General features: G+C 38.9%; 1 protein-coding gene across 16 annotated transcripts in view; it reads left to right on the top strand.

The window, feature by feature from the left end:
• The window catches only part of Dtna (dystrobrevin, alpha), a 262,268-nt gene that overhangs the window by 119,029 nt on the left and 120,939 nt on the right, over positions 1 to 22,300 (top strand). For all 16 annotated transcript variants that reach the window (XM_013508483.1, XM_005372772.2, XM_013508451.1 and 13 more), the window contains exons 3-4: positions 6,032 to 6,099; positions 17,031 to 17,111. In XM_013508483.1, the coding sequence (XP_013363937.1) occupies positions 6,033 to 6,099; positions 17,031 to 17,111 (148 nt within the window). In that variant the 5' untranslated portion in view covers position 6,032. The remainder of the gene's footprint in view (positions 1 to 6,031; positions 6,100 to 17,030; positions 17,112 to 22,300) is intronic.

A 22,300-nucleotide genomic window follows, 5' to 3' on the forward strand; every position in this document is an offset into this window, starting at 1 on the left:
TACACCAAAGTAGTAAATTCATATCATTCATAAAGAAATAGATAAATCCAAGTTCCAACAGTAGAAGACGAGGTCCAAAGTAAAAGATGAAGTCAGAAATCTATTGCTGTTTATTTTTGTATGGGCATTTTCCTACTGTCATGGGCTCCTGTAGATAAAGGACTAGGAAGTGAAAATAAATGCAATTATCTTTTGCCTAAGGAAGCAGTTCTGAATACTTTTCTATTATATTGCCAAAGATTAGGACTAGAATATAAATCTGTGAAAGTCATATGAGCAGCTTTCCTCATTAACAGAAATGGAAATAGGCATTTGTATGTCAGCAATAAATCAATTAAAGGAGGAAAGGAGCTCAAAATGGCCTTCATTGTAGTTATTAACTCTGGGGATTGCAGTAGTTGGGGATTGCTGAACCCAGCGTTTTCTTGTCATCCACCTGGAGCAACAGGGAGGAGTGTAAAATGTGGGAACAGTACCACTGTATCAATCACAAAGCCTTCAAGTGTCTGCTAAAGTGGAGCAAAAGCGAAACAGAACAGAGCCAGACATTTCTAAAGTCATTGTTCGGTTTTGTGGATGTGAATGGTGCAAGTGTGAATCAGTGTATGAGTTGGTGTGTTTATATGTATCTGTGTTCACACAAATCTGGACCTCAAGAAGCAGTTTTATCTCTATGGTTATTTCCAGTATGACAATGTTATAAAGCTGGAGATAGACATTAAGAGACTGTATACAAAAAAGTTTACTAGTGAAATTTAAGAGAGCTGTGAGTATTCTCTATTCTCATTTTGGTCTGTTAACCAAGTCCTGTCAACTTCTTTTCAGTTTATTAATTTAAAAAAAATCTGAACTTGGGGTGTGTGTGTGTGTGTGTGTGTGTTTGGAGACAGGATTTCACTCTATAATTCAGGCTGACCTTGAACTCGCCATGCGGTCCAGGCTCTGAATTTTTTTGGGCAGCAGTATTTTGAATAAGATTATGGATAATTGGAATCCATGTTACCCCTAGAATTAAAAAAAAAAAAAAAAACAAAGAACTTTTTTAAAATGGACTCTTTGGTCTTTCTTGTCAGAAAATGTGTTTTAGAATAACCACTTCACCTACACAGGAATAGTAAAGTCTCTCCATGGCCCACTCAAGGATACAAGGAGAAACATTTTGTAATTTTTAGGAAGTTATGCAAATGTAAGACACCAGTAGTTTAGGCTTCTACCTCTAAAACTTCGTATGTGCCATGTGTAATAAAAATGCATATCTGTTATGGATGGGGTTGAATTAAAGGTGTGCCATGCAGGAAGTAATGTGAAGATGATATTTTAACATGAATTTATTCTTAACTATGCCAAAATAGAAGTCACAGTTTTTCTAAGGCTCTGTATCCTATATTTGGATTTATTCTTTATTCCTTACTGGTTTCCCCCTGTTTCACTCTATCTCAGCCCTTCCCACAACAGGGACAGAGTTGGAATCCTTGACAAGATGTGAAACCCTCTTTTGGTGACTTTCCTGAAAAAAGTCATTGTGAACTCATCTCTTACACACTCACTATTGTCATGGGGCATAAAATTCCTAATGTGCAAGAGTGAGAGCTTAGGTGTTCTCCTCTGTCATCCTCCACATGACCTGGAATTCATCAAATCCTATTGAATATGTCTCTTAAATTCTTCTCAAATCAATCATTTGGCACAAAATATAAGTCTTGCGCATGCATCACAGAAGTATCCACTAACTGGACTCTTTAGTTATGTGCGCTCATCCCTGCCCTCCTACCTACACAGTCTACCTCCCACTCAGTAAGCTGGGGTAATCTTTCCAAACTCTAAATCTTTGTCCATCTCCTCCTTACTTAAATCTTGGATGGCACCCATTCTCCTTTCCATAGGGAAGCCTTGTATTATCTGCACATGACAAGTGAGACTTTCTAGATGTGATCTCTCTTCACCTCTGCAGATCTTCAATCAGAGCTCGCAGCATTGCTGAACGGCTCCTACTTCCCTTTTGGAAGCACCATGATTTCTTCATGATTCCTTCTAACTGTATTTACCCTCCCCTGACTCTTCTCATGAAAAATCACTATTCATCCTTTCTTTAATGTCTCTGTCCGATCTCCCAGAAATAAATCTCTCCATCCACCAGTATGTGCTTTCACTGTCATATGTATTACACCAAGTTATAAATATTTATTAGGAAAGTTTGTTTCCTCTTCCAGGGAAAGGTTCACATCTTCACCTCTTCCTCTGCTGAAGGTTGCGCTCTTCTCTCTAAGGCAATGAGAATGTGGTCAAGAATTGTCTCCACTCCACTGATCAGCATTAGATGCAAATCAGGGGCCCACAGTGATGCTCACTGCTTCTTTGATTCTTGAGCTCACTTTGTTCAGAGCCCTCCTACTGAATTAGTTTAAACTGTAAGGAAAGATGCTCCCTACCTCCTTGATTATGATGAATACGATTATAAGTAAGAAGGAGTCTTGTCAATTTTATCTAAGACTGCCACTTCCCAGGATCATGTGGGGGTAAAATGACCAGTGTATTATTATTTTTCCTCTTACATTTATAATTATATTCTGTACCTTCTATTATTTCACACCGTTGAATTCTTCTCTTTTTTCCTCTGAAAGTACACATCTTACTTGGTAAGGAGAATTAATATCTGTTTTGTAACACATGATGGCTCCTTTATGAGTTAATTAACCAAAAACTGGTAATGAATAGACCAAAACTCGACATCCATATAGTCTGCACTTTTCAACTTCTATTTCATGAGACATGATTTTGCTTTAAAATGTAGAATCTGGCTTTATAATAAATATAAGCTTATTTCTCTCACCTCAAATAATGACTCTCTGAAGCTAATACAGTAGGAATCAATATAGATTTCACTTGTCTATGACTGAATTGTGGAAATATAATAGGAAGCCCATTCCATGACAAGAATTCAACTCTCGTTTTTCTCATACCCCCTCCCTCCCTGCCGCCCTCCCTCTCTCCCTTCTTTCCCTCTTCATCCCTCCATTCCTTTATTCAGTGAGTTCTCACTGCCATCTCAGTTGCTGACTAGTTTGCACTAGGCAGTGTGAAGCATTTAAAACTAGTGAGGTTACTGACCTCAACACTTTTACAGAAACACACGTAAAATTAACCAGGAAAAGAATGTCACAGCAGCGCAAGTCAGAGATCCAGGCAGTGAGTGCTCTGAGCTCAGGAGCCAATCTTTACCTCCTGACTTTCCCATCAGAGTCTTTAACCCGCCACCCTCTGTCATTTATTTTTAATTGTTGTTTTCTTTGGGGAAGATCCCAATCTTATTTTTATTTATATTTTGTATATTTGCAATATATAATAATTACATTCATCTTGGGGAATTGGCACATATACGTACATCTGAATTTCATTTTTCCTTTGCCTCCTGGACCTTCTCTTGTCCTATTCCTAGATCCCCTTCCCAGCTCCACAAATTCTACATTGTTATTTCCTACCATTTTCCTTTCACTCTTAAAACTATTTATATCAGGTGTTTCTCATGTAAGAGAAACCATGCACTATTTAACCTATTCCTGATTTATTTCACTTAACATTATAGTCTTAAGATATATCCATTTTCTTACAGATTATTCAAATTTATCCTTCTTTTTAGCTGAATAATACTCCACTGTGTATATTATACCACGTTTTTATCTATTTGTCTATTGATATGCCTATAGACTATTTCTAAGATTTAGCTATTATGATGTGTGTTGCTATAGACATAGGTATATACATATCCATATAATATTATGTCTTTACCTCAAGAGATATCCAGGGAGGTATAGTTGGATGAAGTGGAATTTTTATTTTTTAGTTTTTTGAGGAATCTTCATACTGATTCTCATGGTAATCATACTAGTACACATTCCCAGCAATAATGTAGGAAGATTCCTTTTTCCCCACAACCTTGCCAGTATTTGTTGTTTCTTGAATTACTGATGATAACAATTCTTTCTGGGGAAAGATGAAATCTCACTGTTGTTTTGATTTGCATTTCTCAAATGGCCAAATATACTGAACATTTTTCATGCATTGATTGGCCGTATGAACACATCCCTGCCTCTATTTTCTGTCTCTTTTACTGGCTCCACTCTATTTCTGAGCCCTTGAAATAACCAAAAACTATATCCAGACTCATTTGTGCATGTCAGGTGACCGTCTATCTCCTTCCTCTGGAATGAAGGAGATAGGGCGAGGTAAATCAGGATGGAGGCACTGCTCTCCATATCTCTTATATGTTGGCTATACCCACATATTTAAAATTGCATAAGAAAGTATTTGATCACATTCAGCAATGAGCTGTTAACAAATTGAAGAGGCCTCATTAATAATTCCCTTCCAATTGGTGTTGAGACCAGGCCTTGGTTATATCACCCACTCCATTGTGAATGTGTGTGCACATGCTTCCCCTGGCTCTATAAACCATGGTTGTTCAGGGTTTTCTTGCCAATGGGCAAATATCCTTCACTCATAGAAACAACAAGTCAGGCTATCTAATTTGGCCAATATCATTTTCACTACTAGTTGTTTTCCCTTCAAGTGAGTCAATTTATAATTATTCTATTACCTTTTGAACAGACTTCTACTAGTCACTCTGTTAAATTTGTCCCCGGAGGATCAACCTCTCTTATGGTCACCTTTTTCTTTCCACCTCAGTGGCTGTAATTAAGTTTTCATTTTCTCTGCCCATGTTCTCCAGTCACCTCTGCAACACTGTAAGGGCCTTAAGGACAGGAATTCCAAGTTGGTGCCCATGGTATACACCCAGAGCTTGGTGTGTTTTCTGGAGTACAGAAGGCACTGAACAGAGAACTAGGAAGTGAACACTGTGTATGCAGGTGAAGACCTTGTGTCTGAGGAGGTTCAGAAGAAAGGCACCAAACCCAGACAGTCATAGGGTCGGGGATGATTCCAAAGGAAGACACAGCTACTCTGAGAGCTGACTGGTGACTTCAAATTAGCTAGACATGGCCTGTTCCATCACAAAAAGCAATATGGATAAAGACCTAGACCTGAAAATGTGCAGTGCCTATTTGAAAATAGGCACAAAGATCCATCTAACAACACTTTCTGCCAATCATGCTTAAGAATCAAATAGAACCCACAGTGGTATACAGATGTGTGCTTACGTACATGCATGCAGGAGAGGGAAAATTTTAGTTTTTAAATGTTTAATTAGATATAATAAAAATCAAATCCAGCAAGCCATGAAACCCTTGACATTTGTAGCCCAAAGCCTTTTACATGACTAAACAACATTTCCATTAACTTTCTCATTATTTTATTTGTCCTCAAGCTATATTTTAATTTTTTGTATTTTTTAAATTCTGTTTTAACTTTTGGCATTTTAATAGTATTCTTAAATAGCTCCACAGCAGATAAACTGTATGGTTAAAGAGAGGTGAACCCAACCATCTTGCGTGAAATTATTTTGTGCAGGAAAACTATCGAAAGTGTCAGAAAACACTCAAGTTAGAAATGAACATTGAAAAATCACCTGTTGCTAAAATGAGATTCTAAGTGCACAAGGCACAACTGGCAGAAGAATGAGGGAAAGGCGTACTGGTCCTAGAGCCCAGAGGTCTATGCCTGTCAGTCACCAAGTCAGGGGCACTCTCCCTTGCACTCTCTGTTGAATGGAATCCATAAAATTTGCCCTGTAGCCTTTATGGTGATTCCCAAAATTGAGACACTATGTAGGAAATGAATTCCCTAACAGATGGTGGATGTTTGTACTTAGCTATAGCATACAGTCACTTATTACGGTAATTTTTTGTTACAAAATAAAAATTTTATACCCCTTTCAACAACTATACCAGCATTACATATGAAAAATATGTATGGCAATTTAAATTTGTGAAAATAAAGCTGTACTTTTAAAGTATACAGTTTTAAAATAGCTTTTCTCTGTGTTTGTGGTGCGAATGAAACAAATGTGTTTACATGCAAAAACGGCTGTTTGCCTCATGAGGATAATACACATTGTCACAATTTTGTCTCATAGAATGATTGAAGATAGTGGGAAAAGAGGAAATACCATGGCAGAAAGAAGACAGCTGTTCGCAGAGATGAGTGAGTATGGACCTTCTAAGGAACTCCTACAGTTTTCATTCAATATTCATGGGAAGGCTAGAAATAAGCACTTAATACTACAACATTTGTACTTTCCCTTAGGACTCAACATTCCTTACATAAAGCATGCATTTAATCATTTTGGCACCCTACTAGGCAAAAGTTCGTCAATGAGTCATCATAAGTTCTCACCAGACTCTAGACTTTATATCCAAAAAAGTTTATGGAGTTGTGTATTCACACACACATACACACACACACACACACACTAAACACTGTTGATGTTAATACAGTCCACTAAACTTTGAAGTCTGTGTTCATCTTCCTCCATCATCACAATGGCTGGCTGGCATATTGTAGACACCAGACAAAATTTGTGTAATGAATCATTTAATGCCTTCCTGCAAAAATGATATCATACATTCATGACAAAAAGCAGGCATGAATACACAGTGAAACTCTAAGCTGTCATTTGGATGTCCTGCAGAGAGTGAGAATTTGTCCTACAATTGATTTGTTTTTTTAAGTACAATGGAAAACAAAGGATAAAAGGAGCTTGGAGGTGACCTGCTCTACAAAGGAAATCAAACAAAGATTATGTTTACTAAGCCCAGTGAAAGCTATTTGCTTATGTAAAGACATAGTTGCTGTGTCCCTAGTGAATTACTTTTCGTATTCTTAAAGAACTAGACACAGGGATGGGGGGGAAACTCAAATTAAATATGATGAAGAAAAAATATGATTCCCTTATTTTTTACTTGTAATCTCTCCTTCCTATATAAGGAGTGGGCACGAGCAGGAGAGAGTTCTAAAACTCTTTCTCCAAGAAGGCTATGGAAAAATTAAGTTTCTACTGAGTATTAGCAGCTATTGGCAAGAATGAGGGTCAAAGCAGTTAACGCAAAGTGTTAGATAGTAAGATTTATGTCTTTTATCATTTCCCAGTAACCTGGTGGCACCAAAAGAATTTCAGACCTGACAAAAGGGAAATATGATTAAAATTCATGTTGGGAATCTCAATCATGCTTCTTGCTTTTTCCACTTTAAACTGTGAGTCTAAAGTGTGAGAGTTTTGGAAAGACATTATACTATCCCAGAATATGTTTGATATCCCATTCTTTACTTTGGGCATGACATCATCTGGGTTTGGGACCTTCTCGTAGACACAAATCTAATACAGCAAGGAATCTAATCACTGCCAGGCAAAGCCTCAGAACCAAGAAATAAGTTTTAGTGATCTATTGTGCCACAGAAGAATGATGGTTAATGATAGCACATTTCATGTTTCAAAATTTCTAAGAGAATAGATTTTTAACATTCTTCCAACGAGAAAAGTTGGTGAGGTGACAGATATGTTAATTATCTATCACCTAGGTTAGTAAGTCTTTCTGTAATGTATACATAGATCAAAACATCACATTATACCCCAGAAAAATACAGAATTACTATTTGTCAATTAAAAATAAATATTTTTAAAAGAAAAATATTGTTCATTGGATAGTCAAAATACATGCAGGAAAATAAATACAAGCAAGATGGTATATTTAGGGGGAAATAATGGAGGAGGCCCTATTTTTACAAAATCTAAAGCAGCACAAGTACCGAAAAAAAGATTACATTGTGGGACAGTGTCCTGACAGACATAGAAAGAAATCAATATTTACTATAAGAAAATAATAAACTCTGGAAATCTTTAAACTTATTTTGGTAACACTGAAGAGTGGGCCAGCTGGCACAGTTAAAGAATTAAACAAGTGTGCTTACTTAATGATTTTGTAAATGCACGTCAAAGTTTAAGTGCCCAGTTCCTTTGTCTAATGTAGTGCCTGGCACTGACGAATAGGAGCGTTGCAAATGTCTATTGAATTAAAATTCAAAGACAGCTCAATCTAAATTTTATAGTCGTAGAAGCAGAACAACTCTGATTTATTCAAGTGAGAAAAAATTAGAAAAATGATGTGCTTATTTCCCAAATTGTAACTTTATCTTTTGATAGAAACTTCACTGGACTGTCATATGGCTTTATTTGTTTTATAGGTGCTGTTGATTAATGATCAGAATAGATAAATAAATCAAATAAATAGGAATCATTTTTCTCTGTGCTGGGGAGTCAGATGTCAACTAAAGACAGCTAAGCGTGTCGGACCTTAATAATCCACTAGTCTGAACATGTTTAGATCAGCACTGTGATACACTCTCCATAAGTAGAATTCAGCTGGATAATACACTTAACTACATTCAAAGGGAAGAAGTGATTTTTATAGGTAGACTCTTATACAAAAGAGAAAGATAATCTCATTGAGAATGTGTTAAATGGTTGAAAAACTTGTGTGCGACCCCACCTTTATCCATAAGACACTCAAGAGAGAAAACAGTATCTATTATCAGAGTGACATTTTGTTTTCCTTTTCTTTTTTTTTTTTTTTGGAACCTTAGAAAGTAACTTCTTCCAGGAATCTGTGATGTCAACACAAGGAAGAAAAAATAAATAAATAGAAGACTAGGAACTTGTAAATTTGATCAGCTAGGTTTTATCTAGAAATTTTTTTTTGCTATTACTGATATGAAAGAAAAGATCTCATCAAATAGTTAAACAGGCAGGGAAGACTATTTAAGACTATTGCAAGAGAAGAAAGATTAACCTCAACTTCACTAAAACAAAAGCAGGAAGGTTTTTAAATTCTAGGGCGAACAAGTGAAAAATTAATGTAGGACATTAGCAGGAGGTTAGTCAATATGATTAGGCTGCCCACATTTGCTAATTATGCAATTAAAAACTTTGATTCTCTCCCACAGAAAGTGGGAGATTAGGGCATTATCTCGTTTATTCATTACATTTCAAAGACCTGGACCCCAGGTCTTTGAGAAAGACACTCCTGGGTTATAAAACTGGTTGAGGGACTGGGATATTAACTTCACAGAGGAGCAGAGTAAGGATTCACAATGGAAACTTTTCTAAAATCAAATAAGGAAAGGAAATTCAGAAGCCTAGAGGGAGCACAAAGCCAATCTGAAGTTAAGCAGGTAGAGGGGAATATTAAGGCTGGTCTTGGCTTTACAGGAGCTAAAAGTGAAAATAATGGATAAGGAGAACAATTGATAAGTGTAGCAAATCCAGGGGGCTACAGCACATGTGCTTTAAACATCTATCCTGAGCTCATAAACACAAGCAGCAGAAGTAGGAGGAAATACAAAGTGATGCAGTAATAGCATGGACTCTCACATAAGCAGAGCAGAGATTAATCTTCCATGAAAACCTTAGGTGACTACCTACTTTGATTTAGAAAATGCTGTGCAAGTTGCCCTTAAATGAAAATTCTCCTTATAATGCCCTAATTATCAATTTACTTAGTACCTTGGATTAAAGCTGCAAAAACTCTAGTTAAATGTAGGTGGTATTCAGTCTCGGCCTTTTCAACCGTCAAGTAAGTTTATCAGCCCACGTAGGCTTATCACACTGCTTTTAGCAGAATAAATTGTCTGGGATTTAAACTCTCCTCCATTTCTTCTGCTCTCAGAGACAGTTCCCCTTCCTTGAATGACAGTGGTTTATGAACAAATTTATGTCTTTCACTATTGCTGCTTTTAGGGACAGACTCAGGACACAAACTTTCAGACCCACTCACCTCAGATGTTAATTTGATGTTTCAGAAGCATAGGGAGCCCAGGATGGTTGGGTCTGAATGGGAGAGAAACAATTGGAAACACCCTTTGAGAGGCTCAGAGATACCTAACAAAAAAGGGAAAAAGAAATACCACTGACTTCTAAATACAAAAGGGACCTGAAATCGAAAGGAGGCACAAATGGACCCCAAGAAACCCTGCTGAGTGGTTTGAAGGCAGACAGGTCTTTTAAAATGCGGGCCATCCTCAGCACAGGAGCAGTTAGAAAGGAAAGGAGGGCGTGATCTTACAATGTACACCTTAACTTTGGGAACAGTGATTTCAAAAATCCAGAGAACTGACATGTATGATCCGACCACCACAGGCTGTGGTGAATACCCTGACTATTTTCCCTTCCTTTTTCATTTCTTGTGTTGTTGGTCACTTTAAGACATCAGCACCATGGGTCCCTGTCCTGGAAGTTCTTTCTGCTGTCCCCAGTCCCACCTGGCCTCTTGCTTTGTCTGACCACTCTGCTTCCTGGTTTCTGTCTCCTAGTACCTGCCCGACACTGAAGTTAGTTTTTCCTCTTCTTGGCCAGTTGTTCATTTTTTGTTTTGTTTTGGTTTGGTTTGGTTTGGTTTTTTTCCAGTACCAGGAATTGAACTCACAACCTTGCGCTTGCCAGGCAGGCACTGTGCCGCTGAGCTAAATCCCCAGCCCTTGGCCAGTTGTTTCTGTGTACAAATTTTGTGCTCCCCCGTGTTTCTACCCTTACTGCTATGGTTCAGAAATATTCAGAATCCCTCAAAACCACTTCCTGTGTTCTGTGAACTCTCCGAGAGCACTCAGCGTGGAGAGTCAGCATCCCTCCCAGCCTTGCTTCTTGCTGTGCTGTTGTTGAAGCACCTTGCGGTGGGCCGATCTTTGGCTCCACTAAGAGTGCCTGCCCAAAAGAGCTAAAGTCTCCACCAAGGCTGCGGCCTTATAGTGCCTCCAAAGCTACAGTCTTTGAACAGTTATTAAAAAGCTGTTGAAGAAAAAGGCATTGTTCAAAGAGGGAAGGAAGTTCTTATTCCCAGTTTTGTGTCTCATTTTGTCACCCACATGTGTGCTTGTGCATAAAGTCTCCTTTTAGACAAATATTCCTAATCTTGGCCCAGTCAAGACAGATTGCTATATTTTTATAACTTTTATATTTTTAAAATTCATTTTATTAGCTGCATTTTAAATGTTGATAATTCCTGAGCTGTATTACAGCTCTAATCAACAGCTTCACATCCATGTGTCAGATTGCACGTTGGACATGCCCCTTAGACATCCCGCAAGCAGCTCAAGGGCTCTATATCCCAACTGAGTTCTTCATCCTTACTGGACTACACCCTTGCTCCTCCCTGTTTGCACCTTAGCTCAGTGAAGGACATTAAATGCCACTCACTCACTCACTCACTCAGGTAGAGACCTGAGTATTGTCCTTGATCTCCATCCTACATCCCTTTCTCTCTCTCTCTCTCTCTCTCTCTCTCTCTCTCTCTCTCTCTCTGACACACACATGTATTCAGTGCATTCAATCAACAAGCAAGCATGGCAGAGTTCAGACACAGTGTTAATAAACTTTATCTTGTAAATGAGTGAACTTTTATACAAAATGAGAGAGTTAAGAATCGAAATGACTATATAGATTTTGTTATCGTCTACCAAAATGTAGAAAGTAAAACACATAAAATTGCATGAAAGTGTTCAGAATATAATGAAGCTAGGGTGAAAATGTAGGCAAACTTACTTAACAACAGTTTGATTGGTTAGCAGTTGTGTTGGTTTTACAAATGGATGGAGAAGAGATGGGAACATGGAAATAATTAAATGAAAGAGAAAGAGAGAGGGGAGAGGAAGAAGGGAGAGAGAAAAGGTGGGCTAAAGAAAGAGAAAAGCAGGATGTAGCTGATCAGTATGAACAAACATTTCTCGTCTGCATCTTTGCTTTTCTTTTTTTCTTTTTTGGTTTTTCTCTGGTACCGGGAACCGAACTCATGACCTTGCGCTTGCCAGGCAGGCGCTTTTGCCGCTGAGCTAAATCCCCAGCTCCCTGCATCTTTGCTTTTCTGTATCACCTTCTTCCAACCATGACAGGAATAGGCAAGGCTGGACGAGATGGTGGGAAAAAGTCAAATTTCCTTGAACAAATGCACTTTAAAATTTTTATTGTGAAAAATTTCAAATATACACAGATGGACAGAAAATAGTATTTATATCTACCCTTCATTATTTATCCTGATGTCTCACAATGTATTAGAATAAACCAAATCTAAAGAATCATTCAAATAAGCTGAATCTCCATTTTAAAGAATTATATCCCAGAAATATACATTTTTGAAAAACCCATTATCCATTATTTTGCATTATTTTGAAGAACAATGAAGAAATAATTGCAAATGAAAGGTGATGCAGAAGCACAAAAAATGAGAAAATAATGAATTAATTCAAAAGAATATGGATTCTTAGAATCTAGAATATGAACTTGATATAGGTTCCATGATAAAATGAATTTTTTTCTAGACAAAATATAGTAGTAATCCTAAACATTTCAACATGTTCAGAACAAGGATTCCTGTACCAATTTTATTTCCTTGTTCATTTATTTAAATTCCACCTGTTTATTAAAAGAATTAAACTAGCTAATTTCCTATTTAAATAGGTTCACCAGACTGGTGCTTATGAAAATACTATTGAATAAAAATTAACCTTAATTTCAATGAGATGCTGATGAAGGCTCTTAGGCTGTGCATATGCTGGGCAAATGTAAACTGGGTCACTACACAATTAGGCAGATTTTAGGTAGTGTTGTGACAATGTCTAGGGGAATAATTCATGGGTCAGTCAACTTGGAGAAGGCAGACCTCTAGCATTATGCAAGAGGCTCCACTACAGACCGCTCAGATCCTTGGTTTTAATTGATGACTTAGATGAAAACACAGAAAGACATTCAGCTAATTTCAAGGTAGATTTGAAGCTTATAGACTTGCAAGAAAAGATTGCACTGGTAAAACTGAATTAAGGTCGTGATTTATTGGGACAGAAAAAGACGTCTATTTTAAACAAAGTGGGTAAGTACTGAAGGAGGCCATGGGAGTCTCCACATCTTTCTGTCCCCAAATCTAATCTAATCCCATAGTGTCACTTGCATTGTCAGTGCAAGATAGCACGCCACTGCTGAAAAGCTCAACTTCGTGGCTCCCCACAACCCCTGGCTTACATCATGAACCAGGAAAAACATACACAAATAGGAGACATTTACAGATAGGCAGACCCCCTCTTGATGCTTGAATAAAACAGAAGGTCAGTTTAGCCCACAGAGTGGTTGAGCAGGAGAAGGCTCCTGTCCCCACCCCTCACCTCTGTGTCTCTCTTTACCACAGTGTCCAGAAATGCACTTTGCCCTGGCCCCCAGACCTGTCTCAGACGGAGGTGCAGTCACCAGGGTTACGGTTCTCAGTGCAAACAGTCTTGCTGGGACTAAAACAGAACCATGTCCTGCGGTGCAATTATTGTATGTTATCTAGAACCTAAGTCATTATTCTTGAAGAATTACAGTGATCTGTTCCTCTCTTTTTTTTTTTTTTTTTTTTTTTTTTTTTTGGTTTTTTTCCGGGACCAGGAATCAAACTCATGACCTCGCGCTTGCCAGGCAGGTGCTGTGCCGCTGAGCTAAATCCCCAGCACCCACTCTCATTTTCTTTTAAAGGTTTGTGTTTAGTTGTTGAGAGTCTTAGGGCTGCAGAGTCAAACTGAGCATCACAAAATGTGGAAAAGGCGGGTTGCACGTTCAGGAATTTCTGTCTCTGGTGATCTGACATCTTAGCTCATTCCCCACAGCAGCCCATCCGATTCACCGAGACATGAAACTAGCAAGGACCCTTGAAATGCCAGTGACAAATCAAAATGTTAAAGCATATCAGAAATGCTAGAAGCATGAGCTGAAAATTAAAATAAACTCACCAAGTAAATAAAAAGTCCTACCCTTAATCCAAAAATAGAAAATAGAAAGGATCTGATTTTATACAAATACATGATTCTTTTTTATTAAGTTTATCAGAACCATTTACATATACATAATAGTCACATTCATCATATAGAATCTGTACCTGTATGTGATATATCTTCATTTCTCTTTGTTTCCCCACCCCCTCCCCTCCCTTCAACCCCTCTTCCCCTCCTTATTTACAAAGCTTTGTTTCCATTTTGTCTTTCTTTTCTCATGGTTTTCTTTTCTCTTCCTTCCTTTCCCCCTTCCTAGTTCCCCTTTCCTTTTGAACAATTTCTTCCCATTTCAAAATGTCTGTTATACATTTTGGTTCTTCTTTATATTTTCAGTTTCTCATGTCAAAAACCAATTACACACCCTTGTCTGATTTATTTTCCCTTAAGAGTATGGTCTCAATGTCCACCCATTTAGCTATAAATGCCTCAAGTTTATCCTTCTTTGTGGCTGAGTAGTATTCCATTGTATAAAATAATCTTTTTATCCATTCATCAGTTGTTGGACATTTGGGTTGTTTCCAAGATTTATCTATGAATTAAAAGCACCATACCACAGCAATATATGCACACTCATGTTTGTAACACATGACTCTTTAAAATGAGATTTTGAATTAACTGCAAGCTTAATAAAAACCTGCAGGCTGGGCCTGGTAGCATATGCCCCTAATCTCAGCACTCAGGAGGCTGAGGGAGAAGGATTGCAGTGAGATCAAGGCCAGCTTGGCTATGTAGTGAGTTCAAGGCCAGCATGAGCTAAGATTAATAATATCAACAAAAATGAAAATGGAGAGAGGGGATTTGGAGGAAGAGGAAAGGTGGCAGGTGGGAAGGAGAAGGGGATTTAAAAAGTAACTCTATTATGTACACATACATACTCTCGAAGATGAATGTAAAATGCATGTACTAAAAACATGTACTAATACAAAAGAACCTATAGAATGAATTATCTATTATAATACATAGGTATACATACATAAATGTATATATTGCATTTATAAATGTCTATATCTAAGGTAGCACTAATTGCTTTCTGTATACTCTTACTGGGGAGGCAATAGCTCTGGTATTTTGGTTAATTTTGTCCTTTGTATTTTAAAGAGATATGAGCTAGCCATAGAATACTATGACTCAAAACCATGCCTGATGATAAAGAAAATAATGACAGCAACTTCCACAAATGCAGTCCCTGTTAAGTGTCTGACACAGTTGTAGACACTATACCTAAAATGTCTGTAAACTTAAGTGTTTTCAACCTTAAAGAATCAAGGAAAATCTACTTTTCCTAGCTAAACTTTAAGTTCCATAGTGACAAAGACTTTTGTCCATAATGTTCAGATGACAGTGGAGATACTAATAATGATAACAATAGTGGCTACCAAGTATCTAAGAAATGAATTACCAAGTAACAGCGAGAAAAGATTAAGTGGCTCCACAGGGGAAACTAGATCAAGGGTATTGAAGTTATAAGGAGTCCGATTAAAGCTCAAGCATCAGAAAAGAATTTCTGCCATGTATTGTTGCTCAGAAATAGAGCAGGAAGCCTTTCAAGGAGACCCATTACTGTTAGCTGCTCACTCTGTACCTGCTGCAGAGGTCAAGACTGTGCATTTATCACCAGCTGGCCAGGTTCATATTACTGTCCTCCTTTTATGCATGAGGGAAATGAAGTGCCAAGTGAAAACCTACTGAAGCTCACAGAGCTAGGAAGTGACAGAATTAAGGATTGCTGACATAGAGGTCTGTTCATTTTCACTAAGTTGTAATGTTCCTTGCCCCTGGAAATAATCCTACGTGGCTGTTCACCAGTGTCCGTCTCCTGAGAACGTTAAGGGAAAGCCTGTACTGAGTCAGGGTGAGTCCCAAGAGGTTTCAAGAACCCAGTCTCAGTGAGCGTATTTGTCAAGCAATACGCTCTCCTAAGAATAAATGTTTAATAATATGCTTCCTAAAATGACAAAGAAATAAGATTGTTGACAACATTTTTAAGTGAGTTTAAAGAGAACAGTCTGAGTTGAGGGGATCCTAAATGTTTTCGAGTTTCATTAAGAAAGCATTTCACTGGCCTCCTAACCATCACTGCTTCCAGCGCAGTTTATTTACTCACTAATCTCTTATATTATGAAGAATTTATGTATCACATTTTACTGGTGTAGACAAAGTTCAATACATGTCAAATACAAAAGTACAAATGTTGGTTTTCAGAAAGCCAAATATTTGAAAGCAGAAAAAAGCAGAATGGGTTGTAGACACAGCCAAGAGCTTAGCCCAATCTTAGCAGGTTCGAGAGAGCACCAGGAGCTCAGTGTTCAGGTGACAGGGCTAGGAAAAGATCAGCCCACACCTGGCTGAGATTCTGTAGGATAAAGATGGGAAGCACTGCGGGGCAGGGGCAAGGGAGAGAGCCTGCAGAGGGCCTTGCATTCTGCTGGGGCTTTCAGACCTGGCATTTTGGGCATCAGGAGCCGTGTTGGGTCATTTAGTGGAAGAGCAGAATAAGGAAAGAAGTTCAAGCATATGGGAAACATATTCCCTCCATGCTAGAAAGCCACAGATAAGAAATATTAAAGGTTGAAAGGTGTCCCCTCTTCTGAGATTGTAAGACAGATATCAGTAAGAGTAGTGAACACTTACACACACTTACTGTGTGCCAAGCAGTGTTCTAAGTGCACTGAGCTACTTATTCTTCTGTACGACAAACTTGTGAAATATATACTGCTCACTTACCATCATCATCCCCCCCTTCAGATGAGAAAACTGGGGTCTTTAGAAGCCATTGCTCAAAGTTCCCACTTAGAAGATGCTCAGTATCCAATGTGTGGTCACTTAACAGTCATGTCCAAGTGACCAATAAGAAGGGGCTGGTGATTTAGCTCAGCGCTTTTGCCTGGCAAGCTCAAGGTCGTGAATTCAGTTCCCGGTACCGGAGAAAAACCAAGTGACCAATAAGAGTGCATTTAAAAAATCTATTTATTTGGAACAGTATCTGATATCATCTAGTGGCTGAAGCCACAACTTGAGCAGATTGTTCTCAGAAGTGGCAGACAGGACAGGGTTCAGGCAGGGTTCCTGGATGAGCCTGGTGGAAATCTGCTCTCCAGTGTTGGATGGACATCTCTCACCCTTGAACCGGAGGAATGGGAGCAGAATGTTGCAAACCTTAAAGTAATAGTTATAGTCTGGTACAATTAAAAATAAGTGTATTGATTATATCTGTGGTTGTCTTGTTGATAGACATTATAAATTCCTTTCCACACACGGCACACCATATGTGTACTCTCGTTCCCCACTAGGGGCTCAAGATCTGGATCGCATCCGACTCTCCACCTACAGAACAGCATGCAAGCTGAGATTCGTTCAGAAGAAGTGCAACTGTAAGTATGCCAGTTGTTTGGGCTAATTACCCTCATGAATCCTATAGTTTACATTTGTTACTAAGTTTATTAAAACTGGCTGTTCTTACAAGTATTATTTACACAACAATAAAAGGGATATAACGGTACACAAATGGTAGAGAGACGGTTTGAAAGTAATTCTCAAGTCTCAATTACGTTAACCACTAAAGTATTGAAATGTGTAAGCCTCAAGATGGATATGTAATCCTGACCTTGGAATGGTTTCCATCTGGATAGGTGTTTTTCCTCTTTTCTCTACATTTGGTGTTATAAATGCAGTGCCAGCAAAATGGTTTCCAAGAACTTTATAAAATATGAAACATTAAATTCCTTTCATATGTGTATTTCCTTTGTATGAAAATATTTACATGCTCCTGGAAAAAAAGTCAGGCTTCTTTCTGAAACTACAAATTAGCCCATTTTATCGAAGTATGAACTGCATTTACTGACATCACGCAAGAGGGAAGGAGATATTGCTTAAGGAAATACAGGCTTTGTTCCAAACGCAGGCTCTAGCTTGTTCTAGCACTTCAAGCTACCTGCGGCAAGCTAGCTGACCAGTCACACGAGCAGTGTCACACCCTCTGCTGGGACAGTGGTCATAGTGCCATAGCCATTTTCTCTTGGGAAAAAAATGCTTCATAATTCGTGTGTATAAACTTACTTTTTCTTTTTTGAAAACTGACTTATTAAAGCTTTGTAACTGTTCTTCCTTTCTAATTAGTGTTGGATGAAATTTTAAAAACAGAAACCACAATGTTCTCCTGGACATGTGCACATACTTATAAAGTAACTGGCTTGAGAATTTGATTCTCAGTGAGTGCAGAAGTCAGACAGCTCCAACGTCTGCCCGGTGGAGTCTTCAGCAGGTGTTTCCCAGGGTCCTGGGTGGGACACGCAGCCCCAGGCTTCTAAGTATGCAGCCGATTAGGCTGTGGAGATGGACAGTGTCCATCTTTCCTGCAGGGTGCTCAGCTATGGCCTATTCTCTTGCCCTAGTGACTAAGTATGGGGTTACACTTCAGGGCAGAAGGAGGAGGGAGAAAAATGTAGATTAGTCAAACATCAAATATTCATTTTTGACTCCTAATAGAAAGCCAAACCAATCCAAAAAAGTAGAGAGAAAAACACTACAATTGTCGGGAAGAAGCTGTGGCTGCGTGTGTAGTCCTGGGCATTGATAGGTCAATAAAAGCCGTATCCAGTGCCGGTATAGGGGACAAGAAAAATGTTCCCAGAGAGAAAAGTTCTCCCTTCCCGCTGCAGCCCACCAGTCTTACTGAAAAAAAAGAATCTCCATGTTCCCAACAATGGAAGGCGATGGTATTCTCCCACCTTCTTAACATTTACTAGCATTTCAGGGGTGCTGCAAATTGAGGGGGAGTGGGAAGAGTAGGGGTGATACTTCCATCCCTCTTAAAGCTTTGCTAAGCAGAACAGTTTCTCTTGTTTCTCTCAGTAGAGCTAGAGACTTCCAAAAGGACTACAAAGTGGGAAGGAATAACAAGAAAATAAGGAAAAGAAAGGAGCAAGGGAGGGAGGGTGGGAGGGAAGAAAGAAGGAAGGAAGGGAGGGAGGAAGGAAAGGAGGGAGGAAAGGAGGAAGGAAGGAGGAAGGAAGAAAGAAAAGAAGGGAGGGAGGAAGAGTGGGAGGGAGAGAGGGAGGGAGGAAGAGAGGGAGGAAAAGAGGAAGGAAGGAGGAAGGAAGAAAGGAAGGAAGGGAGGGAAGGAAGGAGGGAGGGAGGGAAGGAGGAAGGGAGGGAGAGAAGGAGGAAGGAAGGGAGGGAGGGAGGGAGGGAGGGAGGGAGGGAGGGAGGAAGTGAGGCAGGAAGACAGGGAGGGAAAAAGGAAGGAAGGAGGAAGGAGGAAGGGAGGCAGGGAGGGATGGAGGGAAAGGAAGGAAGGGAGAGAGGAAGGAAAGGAGGAAGGAAGGAAGGAGAAAGAGAGAAAGAAAGAAAAGAGAGGGAGGGAAGGAAGAAGGCAGGGGAGGAGAAGAGAAGAGGCTCATAGTGCTTTGGCAACCCTGCAGCCAACATTGCAGAACGCACACAGTGTCATCCCTCATGGGGTGCTCTAGCCACCCCAGGCCTTACTCCGTTTCCTCTGCTCTCTGAGAAAGGTCCATTCTTATTCCTGCAAATTCTTTTTCCTTCTCTTGTTCTTTTCTGGCCTCATCCTTGTCCTCCTGCCCTGGTTACTTTTCTCTCATTATTGAGACAAAATACTCGATGCCAAAAATTAAGGAAGGAAAAGTTTATTCAGCTCACAGTTTGTGGAGGTTTCAGTCTGTAATCAGCTGGCTCCAAAGCAGGGTGGCATGGCTGAGGGGCAATAGCTCATGGAGGAAGAAGACCGCAAAAGCAGCAAGAGCAACAGGGGAGAGCAAGCCTCTTTTCTTCCCTTACACTGTATGCAGGCTACCACCCTCTAGGGTGGGTGTAGCACTCACACCATCTCTGTGCCCTCCTCTTGCAAAGGCTCAGGATGTTTATAGAGGGAGGACCCTGATCCCCCTGCTGAGCTGCTTCATTAAACTTCTCAAGCTGACACAGTGTATCAATCATTACACCACCATTCGGAGTTGTGTCTGTCACATGGACTTTCTTGGAAAACTACAGGGGAGGAAGAAGGGCTGTTAGTCTACTGCAAGTGAAAGCAGAACCTTCCTACCTGTCCAGTGGCTCCCCACTGTTGCCATTCATTTGCTTCTTAATTTAGGAAGCCTGTGATGAGCTCTTCATATATGTTCCTCTGTAAGAACTTCAAATACAGCCATGTTAAATCATGTGTAATCCCTACCTTAATGTTGGTTGAAGTCTAATCAGAAAGTTGGAGTTCTAAACAGATTTATAAACTTGCATAGAAGTGTAATGACAGGAATAGCTACACGGTGTTTGGAACTTTGCAGATGGTACTTGACATGGGGACTTCTGAGATGACTTTCCTGAAGGAACTCTGACCTGGATCTTAAAGAATTAGTAGACATTCGGGCGGGAGGAGTCTTATTTACTTTACAATTCACATTAGAAACTTCATGTATTTTAGGAATAGCTACTACATTCTATGCAAACTAGACAAAGACTCAGGGAAGAAAAACAAGTACACGTTGAATGTTATGTTTAAATTAAGCTTCTTTTGAAAATTTTTTCTATCTTGATAAAAAGTGTTAAATACAAGCACTGCATATTGTTGCCAACTTTTCCTTCTTAACAAGAAATATAAGTTATGATGTTCAGAGTAACTATAAGGTGCTAACACAATGGATCTTGACTTGTACTAATCAAAGTTGGAGACTTCCTTCTAGAAAGGTAACCAGTAGGACTAATTATTTTGGTAAGATAACATTAGTCAATGTTGACTATGCATCCAAGTATAAAGGAAGGTAATTTTAGTCTGCAGTGAAACCTAACTCACAATAAATGATGGTACCTTATAATGGAGCTTTCCTAAGCAACAAAAGAAACAAAGAAAAAAATAGTATATTTGTAATTGTATTTGTAACAGAATGTTTCCTGAACAGACAGAGCAAGGAGCTTTTATGGGGGAAACTCATTCATATTCACTCAAGAGAGACTGTCATAATGGGTGAAAGGATGAGACTTTCAGAGTGCTCAGTTTGACGCCATGCTTCTTCCCTGCATGTTCAAGAGATGTTGGACAAGAACTCCTTGCGTGGAAAATGTAGTATTTTAATGAGCAAGTAGCATTTTAATGAGCAAATGTAGTATTTACTCTAGGTTACATAAAAAATGGTAGGGCAAGATGAGTCCATGGTTTCAGTTGGCTCTTTGTATATTTCTCCTCCCTGCCTTCCGTAAAACAAAGAGCAACTTGATAGGCAGCATGTAGTCATTGAACAGGGCAGCAGCTTTCTCCTGCAAGCATAGGTGTCCCTCAAAGTACCTCCTCAGCAGCTAACGTGTTACTTAGTCCACTTGAGCTACTGTAAAGAAATACCACAAACTGGGTTGCTGATGAACAACAGAAATCTATTTCTTATAGATCTGGAGGCTGAGAGGTCCATGATAAATTTTCCAGCCAATCTAGGTCTGCTGAGCATCATTTTCAGATACTCAGACAGAATCTCCCCTTTGTGTCCTCATAGGAAGGAGCGAGCAATGTAGCTCTCTGGGGCTTGTTTCAAGGGCACACATCTCAACCAGAAACACTCCCCTCTCATGTACCAGTCACCTCCCTAAAGTCCCTGCTTCTGACCACTATCACATTGAAGTTAGATTTCAACAGGAATTTAGGGGAAGGAGACACAAACGGGCCATAACAGAAACTCAATATAGTACTTACCTCATAGAAATCAGTGAAACTTAATTCAAAACAGGTTATTTTTAGGTGAAGACTTCACAAGTAAAATTTATTTTGCATATTAATGAAATTAAATTTAAAACCCACATAATGGAATTACAAAATGTAACAACTAGCACTATAAAACCAGCACCTAGAAAAAAAAAAAATACTGTCCTGATTGTCTATGTTTTCAAAAGATTTCTTTTTTATCTCAGTTCAGGTATCATAAATGTTAGTTCATTCTTCAAAATTCCTCTCCCACAGTCCTCGCCTCTTGTATTTATGCCTTCTCATATAGAACATTGATTTCATGTTCATTTTCTTGCATGCAATTCTTAATGTATACTGAGAAAAACCCATCCTGTGTTGTGAAAGAACTCTCAACAAGAGGCCAGAGAAATGTGGCCTGTGGACTGACTGTAGCCCCTCACTTCATTTCGTATGGATTGTGAACTAAGAATAGTTAGTAGAGCTGAATATTTGCAATTGGTTTGATAATAGGGAACAATAAAATGTAACCTCCATTAAGTAAAGTGTTGCCCTCTCTCAAAAAAAGAATTCCATCCTTTTTATTGGTAGGCTGGTATTTTTAAAAACTCAATTCTTCTATGTTTGTATTCATCAATAAAAATATTGTGTAAGTTTGTTTTCTTACATATGTAACTATATAATATTTTATTATATCTCTCTGTTCATCAAAAATGTTTAAAAATTCCTGATCTTAAAAAAAAAAACTTGTACTCAGGAGCTACTTGGGGTGTCTTATAAGGGCACTTAATCCCAACCCCAATCATGAAGGCTTGTAGGAGCATAGCAAGTTTGAGGCCAGCCTGGGCAACTTTATAAGAACCCTATAAACAATTTGTA

The sequence above is a fragment of the Chinchilla lanigera genome, unplaced genomic scaffold (genome assembly GCF_000276665.1).
Source record: "Chinchilla lanigera isolate Chin_1 unplaced genomic scaffold, ChiLan1.0 scaffold00001, whole genome shotgun sequence".
Taxonomy (NCBI): domain Eukaryota; kingdom Metazoa; phylum Chordata; class Mammalia; order Rodentia; family Chinchillidae; genus Chinchilla; species Chinchilla lanigera.